Source organism: Telopea speciosissima, chromosome 6 (genome assembly GCF_018873765.1).
Source record: "Telopea speciosissima isolate NSW1024214 ecotype Mountain lineage chromosome 6, Tspe_v1, whole genome shotgun sequence".
NCBI lineage: Eukaryota > Viridiplantae > Streptophyta > Magnoliopsida > Proteales > Proteaceae > Telopea > Telopea speciosissima.
Window position 1 is genome coordinate 65486130 of NC_057921.1, and position 20055 is coordinate 65506184.

At 37.2% G+C, this 20055-nt stretch overlaps 1 protein-coding gene and 1 long non-coding RNA gene across 4 annotated transcripts; one reads left to right on the top strand and one right to left on the bottom strand.

Moving 5' to 3' along the window:
- The first annotated feature begins 3810 nt into the window (after window positions 1–3810).
- LOC122664780 lies at window positions 3811–7758 on the top strand. The gene is made up of 3 exons (XR_006333377.1): window positions 3811–3860; window positions 3990–4289; window positions 7748–7758. It is a non-coding gene; the product is annotated as an uncharacterized LOC122664780 (long non-coding RNA).
- Window positions 6881–20033, bottom strand: LOC122664771 (exocyst complex component SEC10b-like). Of its 3 annotated transcripts, none has more exons than XM_043860744.1 (24): window positions 19886–20032; window positions 19478–19738; window positions 19323–19397; window positions 18705–18806; window positions 18492–18542; window positions 18277–18382; window positions 15048–15167; window positions 14871–14962; window positions 14045–14213; window positions 13889–13965; window positions 13666–13764; window positions 13413–13503; window positions 12927–13012; window positions 12649–12822; window positions 11158–11211; window positions 10924–11052; window positions 10627–10719; window positions 10367–10513; window positions 10062–10159; window positions 9897–9981; window positions 8965–9023; window positions 7542–7640; window positions 7340–7423; window positions 6881–7252 (listed from the first exon to the last, which is right to left on the bottom strand). In XM_043860744.1, the coding sequence occupies exons 1-24, from the start codon at window positions 19979–19981 to the stop codon at window positions 7174–7176; spliced, it is 2526 nt and encodes an 841-aa protein (XP_043716679.1). In that variant the 5' UTR covers window positions 19982–20032; the 3' UTR covers window positions 6881–7173. The 3 variants fall into 3 exon arrangements, with proteins under 3 accessions (XP_043716679.1, XP_043716678.1, XP_043716680.1); XM_043860743.1 differs by having other exon boundaries at window positions 11158–11214; XM_043860745.1 differs by lacking the exon at window positions 19323–19397 and having other exon boundaries at window positions 11158–11214; window positions 19886–20033.
- Between the last annotated feature and the right edge of the window lie 22 nt (window positions 20034–20055).

The window sequence follows — 20055 nt, forward strand, 5'->3', positions numbered from 1 at the left end:
ACCATTAAAGAAAATAGATAGTCTTTTCGAGCGAGGGAACTCACTCCACAAGAGTTTGATCGACTTGTGATTTTAGGGGGAGGTCTCAAACTGAAAGATCTATGGACTCCACATAACAAGTGCCCCAAACAGCAAGTGGAGAGAGGGTTCAAAGTCTGAAATCAAACCCAGCAGAGGATATGGAACCAACCTTTATTGCTGGCCTTGATCTCAGAACCCCACTTTTTGTTTCGATCTGAAACTCAGCAAGGTAAGTCGCTCCTCTGTTTGTGAACACTCCTCCAAATCTGAAGCTGAATGGTCCAAGGATGAGGGACATTTCAACTATCTTCCCTTTTCTCAGATTACCACCCAAAACAGGAGATAGAGTGATCCACTTCAAAGAATGATTGCAGCAGAAATCCAAAGAAAAAAAACAAGAACGAAACAGAAAGGAAAGGATGGTAATCAAACCTGAGGAGAACTAGGAATGAATCGAGCAGGGAAAGTGAGAAAAAGAGAAATGCAGGCGCGTAATCACGGTTCAGTTCAAACTTGTTCCAACTGACTGTTACTTTTAATGGTGGTGATGGTGTTAATGGTGGGTGGCAATGGTGGTGGTGGGTATGTAAAAGAAGATGATGATTTGGGGAAGATGAGGGCATTTTGGGGTTTTTAGGAACAAATATTTAGGGGTAAAATAATCTTTTCAAATTAGGTTAGGGTAATACATAAATGAGGGCAATTAGGTCTTTTCATTTATAAAAATAAAACAAAGGGTAAAATAGTCATTTTCAATTAGTTTAGGGCAACAAATAGTGAGGGTAATTAAGTCTTTTAAGATTTAAGAAAATGGAGCAAAGGGTAAAATGGTCAAAATTTTAGCATCTACCGGTCGTATTTAATGCATTGGACCTATCTGGCATTTGGGGTGTAAAGCAGGGGTGATACGTGGAATATTGAGGGGTGGTATGCGACATATTGAGTCGTTTAGGGGGTACGAGGAATATTGGGTGCATTATAAGGGGTACTAGTACTTTACCCAAAAAAAAAAATAGAGTTGGAAAAAAATGTGTACGGTTAATATACCCGTACTAAACACGAATTCTACACGATTTAAACGTTTAAAACTTAAAATAAAACCCACCAAAACTCCAAAAGCCCTTTCTCGAAACCACATACAGAAAACCGGAAGCCTTATTCTTCGGCAAGAATTTCTCCATCATCTGCCGCTGCAATCCTTCTTCCCTTCGAGCGATCCTGCCTCTGCAATCGACGAGTCTCCACTCTCAGGTGAGGATTATTAATCTCTCTCACTCTGGAATCTGGAATCTGGAATCTGAGAGCAAATGTGCTTCTTTTCTATTTTATTATTTGTAACTACAATCGTATCAATTTGAGTACTAAATCAATTGAAGTAAATAGAGTTGTTAAAAATGTGGGCTATTTTCTAAGACGAGACTCAGGGCATCCAAGCATCCACGCACATGCTGCTCCTCAGATCATGCATTGACTCTTTCACTCTAAGCACCCCAGAAGTCACAAGCATTATTGATAAGCATATATGCCCACTAATGTTTGAAACCTTGAATAGGCAAAAAGGAGCTTTATTAAGGCATTTCCACATAGAAATATTTATACTTAGGATGTAAATTGTTCTTCCAAAATCTTCTGTTTCCATTCCCATGACCATATCCTTCCTGCTTCATTAGAAAACTGACTGGTTTTTTGGTTGAAATGATACCAACTCTAGAGAGAGAGGACAAAAGAGATGGTCCTGAAATGGATTAGTTGTTAGTTTAATCTTCAGGACATGAGAGACAATATTTTGGGGAAACAGAGTACAGTACTACAGTGCCATTATGATCTATTAGTTCATAAACTTGAGTGAACATGGGGCTTCTAGGAATGTTCTCAGGTAGCTTAAATTATTCTATGGTGGGAATCCTGTTCAACCCACATATTAATGTGTTGACCTGTTCCAACAAATACTTCTAATACATTTCAATTATGTTAGCCAAAGTACAATAAAAAGTTTTTTTTCTTTTACTGATTGATATGAAGAGTGACTGAAAGAATAATTGTTGGGATAGTTAGATCTTTGCCTCCTATTTACTGTTGCCTATATGTTATGCATACTGTCCTCTAATTATAATAATCGATCTAATTTAATGTCGTCATATTCAATTCTGTATTTTGTTATTTTGGTCCTTTATATTTGTGTTGTTTGGTGTTATGCAATTTTGGTTTTTTTATATATTTCTTTGTTTATTAGGCACTAAGAAAAATGGTTAGAGAAAGAGATGAACTATGGAAGTATGTGGATGATTTAAAAGGGTGTTTTAAATGTAAATTTTGTGAAGGGGAATATGTTGGTGGTATTTCAAGTGTGAAGTATCATTTGGCTTGTAAGAAAAGAAATGATATTGAAATATGCCCCAAAGTATCTGATGATGTGCAAGCTGAGGCACTTTGTTCTCTAAATAAGGAGAATAAAAAAGCCAGAATTGAAGAAAGTTCAACTACACGCAGTGTTGGTTCTTCACTGAGCCCTCAAGACAGTGAAATACGTAGAGGTCATTCTTTAAGTCCCCAACAATCATCTGTAGATGAAAATTTTAAACAGGAAGATAAAGATAGAGTTGATGATGATTTGGCTCAATGTTTCATATTGAATAACATTTCATTTGATGTTGTTCAGTCTCCTAGTTTCATTTAGATGGTTCAGTCTGTTATTTGTTATGGTCCAAGTTATTCCATCCCCAGTTATTTGACATTGAGGACTAAATTGATGCAAAGGGCAAGGAAGAATGTTGACACATATGTTTCTTCAGTTAAGGAATCATGGACTGTTTCAGGATGCACTATAATGTCGTATATGTGGATTGATATGATGGATCGTGCATTTATCAACGTTGTTGCTTACTCACCTAAGGGAACTATTTTTATCAATTCCTTTGGGTGTTCTGATGTCTCGAAGACAGGACTATTTCTTAAAGACATACTTGGGTCTATGATAGAGGAAATTGGGCCAAACAAAGTTGTTCAACTTATTTCAGACAATTTTTCTAATTATAGAGTTGCAGTTATGGATAAATACCATCATATTCACAGGATACAGTGTGCTACTCATGGATTGCAATTGCTTTTGAAAGACATTGATGCCCAAATTTCTTGGGTAGGAGAGGTATTTCAGAATGCAAAGTTAATTGTTGACTTTATGTATAAGCATGGTACAGTTTTAGCTTTAATGAGAGAAAGCACCGATAACAAAGAGTTGAGAAAACCTTGCAAGACTAGAATTACTTCTAGTTTTTTGATGCTTCAATCTATTCTTGATGTTGAGGATAAGTTAAGAATAATGGTGGCATCATCAGAATGGATGAGTAATAAGCATTGCAGATCTGAATTTGGTGTGGTTGTCATTCAAATAATTCAGAGTACAGTGTTTTGGCTTAATGGAAAGGATGTATTATAAGTTTTAGAGCCTCTTGCCATAGCTCTTCGCTTAGTTGATAATGATGGAGCTACAAATCCATTTTTATATGAGGCAATAGAAATGGCAAGGAATGTTATCGTAGATCGTTGCAACCAAGACTCATCAAAGTATAAGAGGTTGTTGCAGTTGTTTGACAGTAGAAAAGAGTCCAACATATTACATCATGTGCATGTGGTTGCTGTTTTTCTTAATCCCTTGTTTATGTATGAAGGAAAGATTTCATACAACCAGGATGATGTGCAAAAAACAATGATCTATATCATAAAGACCATGGTTCCTCCAGATGATAAGAAACAATTCGACAGGGAAATTAAAAACTATTATGAGAAGGATGAGGAGATATTTCATGAACTTTCATTGGCAATGATTGATTGTCATCCACGTAAGTACAAAAGTTTGATAAATTTTATTGCTATTATATTTTACATTCTTATTTCATTTCTCTTTATTCTTATAAATTCAGTAATGAATTTATTCTCTATTATTATTATTTTTTCTTTTATATTTGTAGGTTCATGGTGGTCTATGCATGGAAGTTCTATTCCTTTGCTTCAAAAAATTGCTATTCACATTTTGAGTCAGCCTTGTAGTTCATCATCATGTGAGAGAAATTGGAGTGCTTTTGAAGTAGTACAGACCAAGAAAAGACAAACTCTCTCATGATATTTTGGAAGATTTGGTTTACATAAGGATGAATTCCCTTATGAAAATCAAGTCGAGAGATATTCAGAAGTTTGATAAAGAATCAATTAATTTAGATAAATTTATTGAGATTCCAATAGATGAAGATGATTATTGAGTTGGAGTTCAAGTTGAGAAGGAGGCTAGAAGGGAAGATAATGTATTATGGCTTGATAGAGAACTAGGGATTAGATCCGCACTTGACTCTGATAATATTAACACCTCCAGTTTATAATGACACTCTAAATCAATTGTACAATATCAACAATATTCCTTTCACATATGATTCAAAGACAAAAGTACCATCATGGTTCTAACAGATGTCATTGATACATTGATGTGTTTTATGGTAAACTTATGGGATATAATAGGGGATTAACTATTCAGCTATTATATTTTATTTTATTCCAGTTGTGAGGTTTCATTTTGATAAAATCATAATCTACCTGTTATTATTTAGGTGATGTATATGTTTGTTGCATAATAAATAAATGTCTGTATTTTTCCTCCTGGATATTTACAGAAAAACTCCATTAAACACATATTACATGCATACTATATTATTGTTATACACATTTTTTATGCCAATTTTTTTAAAAGTATTATTGGTGTCTAGTTCATTTATTACCCATACATATTCTTACCTATTTTTGTACTTGAACGTATTGTAGTCCCATTTATGCGAGGTTCAAGGAGGAATGAGGCGGAGTTGTTCCTAACCTCTAGCATTTTTTAATAAAGTGATCGTCCTCAGGACTCAAACTCGAGCATTTGCCCTAGCAGCCTGAACTTACCATTGCTCTAAGCAATAGCCCCCATTATGCAGTTAGTATATGCTTAAATTTAAATTTGATGTATTTATTTCACCAAAGAAGACAATATTTTGCCACTAAGTATAGTTTGGGGACAAGTCCTTAATAAATTTTTTGAAATGGACCCACATGTGGTGTAATTACTACACCATTTAAATGGTATAATTACTCCCATTATACATAATGACCAAAATACATGTGTCCCATGTGGTTCAGCAAACCAATGGCTCATCCCCTGATTATTAAATAAAAGAGAAAGGAGACTTTTTTTTTGGTAACCAAAGGGAAAAGAGATGTAGCCTAGTTTCATGGCAGAACTAGGCCAATATCTACCGCATGGCAGGTTAATTGGGTCTAAATTTATTTAAAGGTAAACCCCTCCCCCTTTTTTTGATGAAAACCCCTCACCCTTTCATGTGTCAAGATTGGCCCCAAAAAGTGCCCCACAATGTATCCTAATAAGGTATAGAAAAATGGTTATGAGAGTGTCTATTGAATTATTTTGGACTAATAAGGAGACAAAGGTAGATGAGCAATAGAGAATTAGGGCCCAGAATTTGACAACTAACTAATACATGATATCCTCTTTTCATCCAACAATTCAAATTTTGAGACTTTTATGTGACATGGTAGGAATCGATGGTGCAGTATTGCCAATCAAGTGCAACATTTTTCTTGCTTAATGATCCTTTGAAAAAGAGGAGGAAGAGTTGCAGTTTTCCCCCCTTATCATCCCCAATGAGTATGCAAAAGAAAATCCAAATCATCCCAAAGAAAGTTCTTTCAGATTTCATTGACTTGCTTCAGCCACATATACCCACCCTCGAGTTCAAGATATGTAGGGAGAAAATGAGCGATTGAACAGTGATACTCTCACTGCAGTTTGCAAGTCTCTAAAATACGATTGGTTGCAAGAGAAATTAAAAGGAAGGGAAATAAAAATTTTCGAACATTAAAAGTAAACTTTTGTAATTATTACCCAATATGCAATTTTTATTGAGAAAGAATTCTCCAGTCTGAAAGACCACTGTAGTCTAGGACTCGAGAGGGATACAATAATCATTCTAAAAGTAATTTTTATTAGAGTGACTCTTGGAATCCAAGATAGTTTGGGGACACGAGCAAAGAGCATTTCAGACACTTTGTCCTACAGGGGGAGAATTTATTCTATTTTTGTAGTTTTGTTGCTCCATATCATGATGTATTGTCCCTATTGGGGGGGGGGGGGGGAGAGTTTATTCCGTTGTGGTTTTTTGCTTCACACCACGATGTCTCATCGTTGCTCTACTGACCAAAAAACTTTTCTCCATTTTTATTTTACTTAATCCAAGGAATTAAAATTGAGATTTAGATGCAAAGTAAAGTTAAAATATAAGGGAAAAGCTTGGGTATGCTAACGGTATACCATATGCTAGCACCTTATGTGTATATCTCTCTCTTCCCCCTTTGAAGGGTAAGGGAGTCATTTCAAAGGGGGGAATAAAGAGATAGACACATCGGATGCTAACATCCGGTATGCTAGCCCTCATCCTAAATTTAATAATCAAATATGGAATGATAATAGAGAACAGGAATTAATGATGCTAGTCAGTGTTTTGAAAGTTCAATCACTGTGGTTTAAGAGGTGAAAAAATTTCGCCTCCATGGATTGCATAAAGTTTCATATTGAGAAGTCAACCTTCACACAAAATGTGCCACAGCCATTAAGAGAGCCTTTTCTTGTAAGCCTCCTAATTTGAGCTCTAGAGTGCTGACCTGACCAATTCCCCATCGAACAATGTCAATGTTACTTCTTTTTTTTTGAAAATATCATTTATAACAAAGAAATATTACAGTAGACCCCATCCTTCACTCTTAAAAAATTCTTAAATCTATTAATATTTTTGGATATCAATGGCATTTTGGCAGGTTAGGAGCAATAAATTCAAATATCCGGTCATATTCATAACGAACAAATCTGTTGATCTTACCATCCACATTTGCATTGAATTGTCGGTCCTGGACAATCCTCCCTTCACCCGCAGGATTGCCTTACTGATTGGTTTAATCCTCGGAATCTTCTTGCAACCGAAAGCACCAAACAGCTCAGGAGGCAGCCTGAGTACCTCTGAGATTCCTGTTTCCACTAATGCATGTAATTAAGTGGCCAGTTATCTCTTACTCAATCACAGTTGCTGCTCTCTATAGTATCACACTTCTGTTTCAACTCGAACCTGCCCACAACGAACTCAATCTGGAAGCAAGTTTGGCACTCTTATAGTCTTCTCTAAGCTGAATGAACCTGAATTGACAGTAAATCCAACAGTTGCTTCTCAGAAAAAATCTCTTAACAGCCAAATAGAAGCACCAAATTCTGCAAAATGCATACCTCTGTGCATCTTTCCGGATGCTAGGAGTTCCCTCGAACAATGTGGAGAGGCTTTCAGGTGCAACAATGAAGACATTGGCCATGCTGAAGATAAAAATATAAATACAAAACTCACCAGTCCATATTCAATAAAGTAAAAAATTTGATAATTGAAAATCCAACAGAGAAATTAGAAAGCATTTACAGAAATTGTGTCACATACATGCCCAACAATTCGAATTTCTCGTCAACTGTGGGAGCATTAAAGCTGCGGACAAACTCCCCATACTCAGTTATGTCACGCTTCAACCGCAGCCCGCCACTGCATAAAAAGGAAAAACACAGACAAGTAAATGAAACAGAGCATGGGGGCAATCAATAAAGAGCAGGGCTGTTTTCTCCTCAAATAAAATATCTAAATAGTCAAAGGAAGAAGAGGGGGGGGGGATAAGTCAATAGATGGGGTTAGGACCAGCTCAACATGGTGAAGTCAAAGGTCAAGGCTGACCAGGGAACAATCCTGGCCTAGAATTCTGTAATTCTAGATCCATGACCAATTATGTGAACTAACAAGCCCAGGCCTAACTAAAGGGGGCCTCCCTGGAAAACCTTACTGCCCAGGACTTAGTCCAGTTCATGGCCAGCTTCAGTTAGTCTAATTTTTTTTTTTTGTAATAATGGAACTAATACAACAGCATCTCTCTTGATTAGTTTTCTACTTTAGTTACTTCAAATCCGAATACTATTGCTCAGTAAAACACTGACTCTCAAAGCTAATAAATCGTCTGTCTTGTGACTCTTGTCTAAAACACAAAAATTGGTATCACCATGGTCACCGGGGCTCGGCCTTTATGCCCCAGCTAGCCTGATGAGCAATAGGCTGGTAAAGTCAAGCCCCACCCAGAATTTGAACAAGTCTAAGACTCTAGGATGAGGCCTAGTCCATGAGCCTGCCTGAAGTTCAAAGTCAAGCCAGACCCAGCCCATTGACAGCCCTAATGAAGACCTGATTTTGTCAGCCTGATGATCAGTTAACCATGCCCTAGTGATATATATACAATCATACAAACAGAAAGTTACAGTCCTCCACATGATAGTAATCTTATAACTCCTAAAAAAGGCCATTCATCTAGGCATTATTAAAAAAAAATGAACATCAAGGTAGAAACACTACTAGCATTGCACATTGAATAGACATCATCAATGATGTGCCTATACATATAAATCCCTACTCTCTAGACCTTTATTTGTACCTACTACCTAGGCATCCTAGGATATAGGTAAATGACTGCAGCCTACAAGGCTAGAATGGAACTACCAACAGATATCGAGTCTCAAAAGCTATTTTTGTATTAGTTTGGCAGCTCCTTCCCAAGATTAAGTATTTGCATCCCCTGGTGCTCTGAGAAATTAGAATTAAGTGAAAAGAAAAGGCATTAAATTGATAATTTTAAAAAGTTTATTTATTCATTATTTACTTAATTTTTAATTTTTTTGTATAAAACTCCTGAAGCTCATAAACTTCACATCTAGTGACATTTCTTGTTGACTAAAAAAGAAATAGTTATTATTTATTAATTAATTAATAGCTGTCATATTAATACAACATAATGAAACCAACAAGTATGCGTGCAAAGGCCCATTACCTGGGATTAAAAGTGAACTTCTGCCAGTGATTAAGTAACCCTTTGTGCAAGCGATTTCCCTAAAATCACAACGTTCACCTCCTTATCATCATCATTTAAGAAAATAAAGCCATACAATAGCCAATAGGTGCCAAAAATAGAACTGAAATAAAGCAATATAGACAAGATAGAGATCTCAGAATAGATTGCTGCTGTAAAATCCTAGCATAACATGAGAACAGGAACATATATAGCTTCTCTCAGTGGATATGAGTGAATGCCAAATGTCATATTATCGTTCCAGAACGTCTGAGTCCTCCTAACAGAAATAAGTATGAAGAGCATGTTTGGCTAAGCTTCTGGCACCCTGCTTCTGAGAAGCAGAAGGTAAGAAGTGCGAGAAGGGCAGCTTCTCAGGCTTCTTGGCTTCTAGTGAAAATGGTCCAAATGCCCAGCTGTCATTGTATCCACTTCTGGGGCCTTCTCATCTTGAGAAGCTGACTTCTCAGAATTAAAGAAGCAGACGCCCAAGAAGGTTAGCCGAACATGCACGAAGTACTAAAACTAAACAATCCAACAAGATAGTCATGCATGCAACAAAGGATCCTCCGTCCATGCATTTGGAAGGCGTAAAAAAGCAACCGCAGGGTAAGCTAATAATAACAAGTCCCATGCGTTTAGAAGCCTACCCATACAGATGCTTTTTCATACCGTCCAGAGGCATGAGTAGAGGATACTTCCCCCATGCATAGATCTTGGTGTACTGATGCAAGCATGCTCATTAGTATACAAAATTATACACATGCATTCATGTTCAAACATGGATAAATTACCCACAGCAGGTGACACCATGACAGAGTTTGATCAACAACAGGCAAGGAAGCATTCAACATAAACCAATCCAAGAATAGGGGGGTGGAGGAGAATTGATCAAGAGTGTTAAATTACCATACCAATTCAGTTAGGAAAGCTTGTTTGTTTAGACCTTCTAGGGCAGTGAAAGCAGACTCAAGTACACGAGAGAGGTATGCAACAACTCTGAAAATAAGGAAAAATCATCAAGTATGAACTACCTTGATATTAAAAAAAAATCTCTATCATAATAAAGTTGGATGTACCTTGTACAGGCATTTGTTGGCCGATGGTCAGGAGCAATTCCATCATCCGGAGACCGGTAATCAGTTGCTTTCTGTTCAGCAGATAGCAATCGCTCTACCTGCACAATGGTTTAGTATGTAAGGAAGAGAAACTTAAGTACACCAACAAACAACTTCCATGAAAATATAAAATAAACACCAGCATTGTTATAATAAATATTGTAATAAACAGAGGAAAATATATGAAAAACTGGTATTGACAGAGTCCACAAAAATCTGGTCTTCAAAAATAGTTGTCTTTGGATAGAGAATTCTTATGTCCAAACCTCAGCCATAACAGTTTCAATGCATTGTTGGAGCCCTTTATAAGCGGCTGCCTCAGCACTAGACATTGCTGTCGCCATTTCTTCACAGGAAGCAGCATGTGCACCATCAACAGGAAGTAAGAGACGAGAAATAGAGTTTGCAAAGTACTGGAGAAAGGATCAAACATCATCAATTAGAGCTTCAAATATCCACCTATGGTGAATAATCTATGCCCAAAAAACAATAGCAGCATATAAAATTGTGTCCAAAGGCAACTTACTTGCTGGACTATAGCTACACTGCTAGCACAGCGTTGCACCGCCACCATGAAAGATCTGAAGCTACTTTCACCAGCAGCAGCAGCAGCTTCTGCCTACACATCATAACCAATCTATTTGTCTCATGCTTGACTCAAGAAAATTTTCAATTTCATAGGGAAGAGGAAAAAATCCATAACAATGACAGCTGAATGAAATCCTTTTATTATTATTAAATTTTGCATAAAAATAAATTAGCTGAATTAAATCTTTTAATACAAAAGATATGGAATTCATAAGGCGCATGGTTGAGCAATTACAGCAGAAGCAGCTGCGGCAGCCACCCTTCTACTAACGCTTGTGCCCAGCACAAACCTTTCTCTCAAAGCAGCAGCTTCATTCAAACCCTCTCTTGCTCGCTCTAGCCCTTCTGTTATATATTGGCCAACCTGCAAAAAGTAATAACCTGAGTAAACTCCACCAGGGTGGCATAGACAGGTAAACCTGAACCTGATTGCAGAGCAGAATGTAGAACTAAAATTAGTCATACTTACTTGGTCAAGCACGCAAGTGAACACCGCTCGCACATTAGACGCATGAGTAGCAGGCTGTGAAAGAACACATTAAGAATCAATTGTAGTGAAACACATGATGAACATGGAAAGACTTCATGCTTAACAGGTTCATCACGAGAATATGCAGAACAGAATATGGATATCATCAAATTTCAGTAATACATCAGGAAAAGAGCAAGGAAATGATATCACAACCTTGGTGGTAAATTCATCAGCTGGCATTTTACATGGTATTAGACCAAATTAGTGCCAGTACTGGCAACCTACTTAAAGATCCTTCTTGGTTAAGTAGTTAAAGATGAAATGGATCTTGCATGTGTAATTTTCGTGGACAAGCTGTTAAAGATGCAATAATTAATAACTTGTTTGTTCAGAATTATGACTATAATACTACATAGAAAATGAAATTTGCATTCTTTTGTGAAAAGTCAGAAAACACAGGAAAATAAATGATGAAAATAAAAAACACACATTTGTTAAAAAATTGTGAACTCAGAAATTCATAGGATAAAAAGGGAAATGGAAAACAAAATTGACACAAGCCTACATAAACCAGGAGATAACATCTATGATTATTCAAGAAAAGAGTAGTATGCCAACCTAATGGAAACCTGGGACACCTGACGAATCAACATGTTCACAGAAAACTATTACAGTAACAAACTAATTACAACATCAACTACTCATGAACAAATGTTCAAGAACAACTTAAATTCTCAAAACGTCCACATTATCTGTCCCCATATTTGAAACGTTTCTGCAGGGACTTCCAGATCGCGGGCCTCAAGAGCAATATGAACAGAAACCAACTAGTATTATCTTATTTGTAATTTTGCAGACGAGTTCATGCATGACTGATGTTGGTATCCACAGTACGGACACTTCATGATTTTTTTATTGTTAAGAATTAGAAAGGACAAAAAAAAAATTTTTGAGAGAAAGAGAGCTTGCTGGTAGAAAGAAAAACACAACATATGCAGTGGCATAAATAAGAAACATATATATACATGAACAGAAGTGTAAGCATGTCAAACTTTTAGAGTTTCCAGATCAAACATGGATACATGTGATCTGTATCCTTGTTATGTAGAGTACAACATAAGAAAGCAACAGTTCGCACAGTTCTCTCTGCTCTTGATTTCACATATCAGAATGAAGAGTCAATGACCTGATTGTTTAACATAGAAGAATACAAAGGAGACCGCATCAGGATTTCTTGGGCTTTTCAAAGGCTTCATGTGTCATTATGTACTTCCAGAAACAAGTTTCAGGAAATACCAGGTTCTTCTACAATGTAGAAGAGGACTATGAAGTATGAACATCATTTCACATCGAAATTTGAACCCAATTAGACCATGCCTGCTAGAGTTTTAGTACCCACAAAGAATTGGGGGTTGTGGTAACAACGAATCATCGATCAAACCTATACACATGGGAAACCTGTCGAAAATATTCCTGAAAGATTTTTACCTGGGGAGAAAACAGAGTGCATCTAGAAATTGCCTCTTCATTCCATCGTACAAATTCTGTCACTACTGTGACCGATATTTGCTGTTGGGAAGATGCTATTGCAGCTCCTTTTGAGCGTCCAATTGACCCAGTCGAATCAATCTGCTGCTGGTTTTCAGCACGTAATTCTTCCATCTACAGAATATGTAATACATAAGGTTGACGTAATTGACAAACACGAACCAAATTTACCAACCTGAACCAAGGTTGCAGGATTGAGAAATAATAATGGTGTAAACCTTCGCCTGATAGAGTTGTCTGAGGGAAGCCTGCTCATGCTCAGGATACTCATCTTTGTGACCAAGAAACAGAGACTCTGTAAGGCCTGAATAAACAGGTATTTATTTTTAGAAGACAAACATAAGGGACCTGAGAGCTAGGAATCCAGCATATAATACTTTTGCTAAGAAAATGACATTTAAAAATGTAGTTTCCCTTAGCACAAATCATTTTACAGACATCAGTGCTGCTATAATCGTAGCGCCTTTAAGTCCTAATTTTAAATAAGATCGACTAGTGCCAAGGATGAATGTTTAATTCCATCCAAATGTGAAAGCAATTGTGTCCACTAAATTAGCAAACAGAGACGGATTGACATAAAACTTTATTAGCCAACCAAGCAGGAATTTTCAATATATATTCTTGACTGGCAATAATTAGAATTCGTTTAGCAGCACAAATTAGTTCTATTAGAGAAAGCTGGACACAGAAAAGTATAGCATTACCTTCAACATCCAAGTCACCACATCCCACAGCTCGTAATTCTCTAGCTAGTTCTTGTGTCTTCTCATAAGCCACCGCTAGCATTCTAAGATACTATAACCTCACCTCAAAAATAAAAATAAAAATATTAAAAAAGAAAAGAAAAGAAAGAAAACATATGAATTCAACTTCAAAGTGGCACCAGGCTTGGGAGAAAACAGCACACTAAATTTTTTTTCTTTGATATGTAAAAAAGGCACCAACAATTTAACTCACCACTAAAAGTCCACCTTGTTCAACGGGAGGTATGTTCACAAGGGATGGCTTCAGTAATAGCTTGTCCAGAAGAGCTGTAACTCGCTGCTCCAAAACTCTCTGTATTCAACCACAAGATATGTCTGAAATGTAAACATCTGATTCAACACCTAAATTTAAACCTCAACTGGATGCAAAATAATAAGTAAAAGTGATATGACAAAAGGACTCCTTCCCTGAATACCTGCACCAGGATTGACATGACATCATTAGGAGAAGGGAACACAGCCATTATTGTGGCAGCCTCCTTTCGCACAGTATCTGCAAACCAAAAGACCCAGATTATCAAAATCCATTGACAAATCCAACTCTGTCAAAAATCAAGGAAGATATTTTGAACCTGTGATTTCTTTGTAGAATGAAGAAAGCCCACGTGCAACATTATTAGGGCTAGCTTGTGAACCCTGATCTCCAAGAACTAATCTTGTGTCTGCATTCATTACCTCCACATCAATAAACATTGGTCGAGTCGCTACATAGTGTTGCATGGCACTGGTACCCCGATTGAACTGCATTACCCCAAAAAAAGAGAGGGGACAAAGGAAGAGTTGATAAATGATATATGATCAACATAAATGAGATTCTATCAGATTTTCCCTTTAAAAGGATAGTTGCAGAAATTGAAGTAATAAAAAAAATAGAATTTCTACTGGCATTACATTACTAGAAGTTGCTCAAAGAGGACAACATCTCAGGACAATGTTGCCCATGGAATCAAAAGCAGTCGATGAAGTAGGTCTTTCTGGATTGCCATGTAATCAACATATACCATTAAAATTTATAAGGAACTTCTATAGAACATTTATAAGACCATACATGTTGAGCTGCCTGGGCAGAGTGCGGGCAAGTCAGACCAGTAAATACATAAAATGTATAGGTGAAATGAGAATGTTGAGACAGATAAATAGCAAGACTAGAAAGGACAGAATAAAGATAGGGTGACAGTTGAATTGGTTGGTTTGTGTTCAATGAATGCGACCAAGGCCAAACAAGGGAAATAAGGAGACATTAGGTGTCAAGTAAAGAAATTTTCTTCGATGAATATTAATAGAAAAACTGGATGCTGAACCTTGGAAGTTACCATTTAAGAAGACAATTTTACAAATCCCCAAACCCGCACTACAATATAAAAAGGTACAACCAGCTGTAAAATCCTGGTAAATAACCTGGGACAAAATTTTAGCACATTCTGCCATTGTCGAAAGTTCCCTTCTCTGTGAAGCTGCATCAAACCGAGCCAACAATCTGTTCTCCAATTCTGAGAAAGCACAGACACACAGCAAAGAATATGAGTCTTGCAAAACAAAGAACAAAATAGCAACAATAATAACAACCAACCCCACCATTGCAATAGTCCTGAAGATTTGCAACTGCAACCTCTAAACCCCGGCTTGCTGTTGCATTTCCCACTACTGATGATACAGCTATGCCCTGTCTTCCAATATCTTCTTCAGCAAATGCCCCTACAATGAAATGTCACAGTAGAGTAGTTTATATTTGCACCTCTATGTGAAAAAAACAAACTAAACTACTCCACAGAGATACATCTGGGCGACATAACTGTCCAGAATTTTAATGATAACAATTTCAAGCTTTGAATCATTTTGTGACATGAATTAACGATTTTTTTTTTCCCACACAAATTCATTCATAGCAGTTCTGTAAGTCAATCTTAGCCTTAATTTAAACTTATTGAATAAAGAGAAATTAAAATCTTTTGCACAGAGGTAATGCCCTTTCATAACTCTTCCATTGTCTTACCAACTAAAAAATAAGCTGCCAAAATTTATCGCAGAAGCTTTATTGGGATAGATGAACCACCATACAATAAAGACCTATAGAAACCACTGCCACAAGAGAATTGGCAAGCAAATTGACCAACCTAGATTTCAAATGGAATGAAATGTCCTGTCCAGAGGCCAATGCATATGCCTCTCTTACGTGAATACAACAACAAAACAACAAACTCAGCCTTATCCCAACTTAATGGGGTCGGCTACATGGATCCAACAAAACAAAGTAGGGAAAACTAAGGTCTATACAAGAAAAAAGGGGGATGAAGAGATGGGAAAAGAAGGGTAGGGAATGAGATGAGAAATGAAAAAAGAAAATCACATGAAAGATGGGAAATAACAGCAAAATTAAGAGGAAGAAGGCACAGCCCAACAGTCAGGAGAATCTCAGCTAAATGGGGTTTGCAACATGGATCCTTGCTCTCCAACGGGCTCTATCCAAGGTCATACTTGGTACGAGACCCAGACAATGCATGTCCTTCCTCACAGCTTCTCCTATACTCATTTTAGGCCTGCCCCTAACTCTTTTAGCTCCTTCGATCGGAATCACATCACTCCTCCTTACCGGGGCGTCCCTAGGCCTCTGTTGAACATGACCGTACCATCTCAAACGACTCCCACAGAGCTTGTCATTGATCAGGGCAACTCCCAAGTCAGCTCTAATACGATCATTCCGTACTTTATACTTCCTAGTTTTTCCACACATCCATCTTAACATCCTCATCTCTGCTACACATAGTTTATCAATATGACACTTCTTAACTGCCCAACATTCTGCCTCATACATCAATGCCAGTCGTACAACAGTCCTATATAACTTTCCTTTAAGCTTTAAAGAAATCCGTCGGTCATATAGTACTCCGGACGCACCTCTCCACTGCATCCATCCCACTTTAATTCTCTATGAAACATCATCCTCTATGTCACCTTCTTTATTTATGATTAACCCTAGATACCTAAAATAGTCACTTTACGGTATCTCTCTTTCCTCCATTCGCACCATGTTAGTATCCATCATAGTGTGACTAAAATTACACATCATATACTCCGTCTTCGTTCTACAAATCTTAAGGCCTCTTGTTTCCAAGGTTGATCTCCATAGCTCTAACTTAACGTTAACCCCTTCTTTTGTCTCATCCACCAAAACGATATCATTGGCAAAGAGCATACACCATGGGACCTCGTCTTGAATGCTCTTGGTTAGGACCTCCATGATAAGCGCAAAAAGATAAGGGCTTAAGGTGGATCCTTGATGTAATCCAATCGTAATTGGGAATTTTTTGCTCTGACCTCCCACAGATCTCACACTAGTCACCATGCGCTCATACATATCTTTAATTACATCCACATATTTAATCGACATCCCTCTCTTCATTAGAAGATGCCGGATTAAATCTCTAGGGACTCGGTCATAGGCTTTATCCAGATAAAAAAAGACCATATTGAGATCCTTCTTGCTATCTCTATATCTTTCCATGAGCCTCCTCAATAAGTAGATAGCTTCTATTGTGGATCTACCTAGCATGAAGCCAAACTGGTTCACGGAGAAATGAGTTTCTCTTCTCAAACGGGCTTCAATAAACTTCTTCCAAAGTTTCATAGTGAGACTCATTAGGTTTACGCTTCCATAGTTATTGCAGCTTTGGATATCACCTTTATTTTTGTAAATTGAGACTACAATGCTTCTCCTCCATTCATCTAGCATCTTCCTTGTGTTCATAATCCTGTTAAACAGCTTGGTTAGCCAATAAACCCCCCAACCTCCTAGGGTTTTCCTCACTTCTATTGGAATCTCATATAGGCCTGGTGTCTTGCCTACTTTCATCTTTCTTAGGGCTTCTTTAACTTCCGCCACACTAACCTTTCTTACATATCTATGATGTGTGGTATCATGTTGAATAGAGTACTCATCCGGGTCATTTCTACTCGACCCATCTCCATTTAGTAGGTCATAGATATACTCATCCCATCTCTTCACAATGTCCTCATCTCTAACCAACACTCTTCCATCCTCACCCATGATACACCTCACCTAATTGAAATCTCTACTCTTCCTTTCTCTCACCTTAGCTATCCTATATATAAATTTTTCCCCGTCTTTTGTGTTTAGGTTGATATAGAGATCCTCAAATGTCTTTGCCCTAATCATTCCCACAATCTTCCTAGCTTCGTTTTTGGCATCATAATACCTCTTTTTATCTATTGTTTCTTTAGTCCTTTGCCATGTCTTAAAACAATCTTTCTTGGTCTTAATGGTTGCGTGGACTTCATCGTTCCACCACTGTGCCTCCCTAGGGGCCTGACGACTATCATTTACTTCCCCTAGCACATCTTTGGCAACCTTCTTAATACAAGTCATCATCTCGTTCCACATCACATTGGTGCCTCCCTTATGTGAATATGAGATAATAAATTATAGATGCTCGAGTCTCATTCACCTCCAAATGGTCAATATCCAATTTGTTAACAAACCTGGAGCCTAGGGAATAGCCATTGCCTTAGTTGAATACCAAATCATTACAACCTAGCCCTTGTTCTTTTTCCTTTTTCTCTTCAAACAAAATTTCATCTTCTAAGAAAGAAAATAGAATGTTTAAAATTATTCATAATTAAAGTTAAATGTTCATCAGTACACTGCTTTAGTTTTTTAGGAGAGAGAGACAATAGAGTCTGTTCATCTTGCAACATTGATAAATCAAGTTTCTCCAAAGACTTCGTAGTCAATATGGTGAAAAATGTAAAATTACAATAGGTGCACAAGAAAATTATGTCATCTTACGCAATTTCTGTGCAACTGCAGCAGCCTCAGCAACACGACTATCATCAGAAAATAGAGGTGAAAGTTCCATTAGGTCACCAGACCTGCCATTGAACTCCACCAAGTACTGCAGCAATTGTGTTAACGGGATGATGTTAAAGAATAAATTAATCAAAGGAAGCATAAAGTGATAAATCACTGGGAAAGGGAAAAGTCACAACTATAATGAAAGACACCTTTATGAGCTCTATTGTTTGACTAGCAGTTTCCCTCTGAGAATCTGCACTCTGACAAACAACAATGGCATTACTTAAACTATCAGGTGCTACACAATCTAATGGAACTTACAAATAGAAATTATAATTTATAACTTATCCTTAACAACAGAGCATGAATGTGTCAGAAAAGCTCAGTCATAAGGCATTACTAGCTACAGACATGCACTTTACCTGCAGATGATCTCCGATTTTTGCAGCAGTCTGTCCAACACTAGAGATGCGTGAATCCAGCCTGGCAAAGCTATCAAATAGGCCATCTACACCTTTCTCCAGCTGAAATAAATAAGAAAAAAATGGTAAATATATGCATTTTGTAATTTGTACCATATATGCAAATGATCATTAGATTCAGAAGAAAGAAAAAAAATGATGCATTATTTTGTAGGGCTCCCACAAATATAGAATTGCCAATTTTGATCATACCGGAGAGTCATTTTAGAACTAAAACAAAAATAATACAAATATGAAGCTAGTACAGGTAAGAGTGAAGAGAGCATTAATCTCATTTTCAATAAGTTCTTCACAGATAACCTGGTTGGATGGTGACTTGTAGAACCCACCGGCATTAATTGTAATCAAGGCAGACGGCTTTCAAGTATAAAAAAAAAAAGTGGTCAAAAGCTTTTTTTGCCATAATGGGCTACAATAATTTGAATTATGCAAACTTCGAGCTCTTTTGGCAGACATGGAAGCCCCTCATTGCTTCTGATTAAGCCATCCTCTCGCAATCTAAGTGATATCCAGACAACTATAACATATAATGTTTTGCGGTTTTCTCACTACACTCACCTCAGAGAGTGTCTTGCGATGTTTAGAGTCTTGGACAGAAACCTCCCTCTTCAGATTGTACAGTTTTCCATCCACCTTCAACAAAAAACAAATAAAGAGAGAACCTCAGCAGAAAACCTATGTACAGTCCATCAGCTTCATTCAAAAGGATATACCTGCTGGCGGAGATCAACCAACTCCTTGCAAGAATCCTTGAATAGAGATAAGAGAGCATCAACTTCTGGAAATAATGGAGTGGAGACTCCTCCTTGTGCTGACTTTGCCATATCAGATGGAACCCTCATGTGCCCGTTGGGTAAAGCATCGTTGCCACCAAGGCTGCCATGGCCTTCCAAAGAATCTGTCTCTTCTTCTTGGAATGATGGGAGGAGTTCATTTACCAAGTTTCCAAATAATGCATCAAAAGAGAAGTCACCCTAGAAAAGAAAAAAGTAGTTTTTGAGTTCATTTCCATTTGAAAAAAATTAATCACCAAAGACAAACCATCAGCAATTCTGAAATGTCAATACCTACGTTATGTTCTTGGAGCAAAAAACATTTTACTTTTGAAGTTCAAATTTTACCTTAAAGTCATCTATGTCCAGAATAAGTGGAAGTGAGCCAACAGAAGATGACCTTGCAGCTCTATCACTCTTTGTTCCATCTCTACTCTCTTTCATCTAAATTAAGAGACAAAAAATTAATGTTTATTCATACATACAACTAAAAACGAAAGTGACAGGATTGTCTGAAA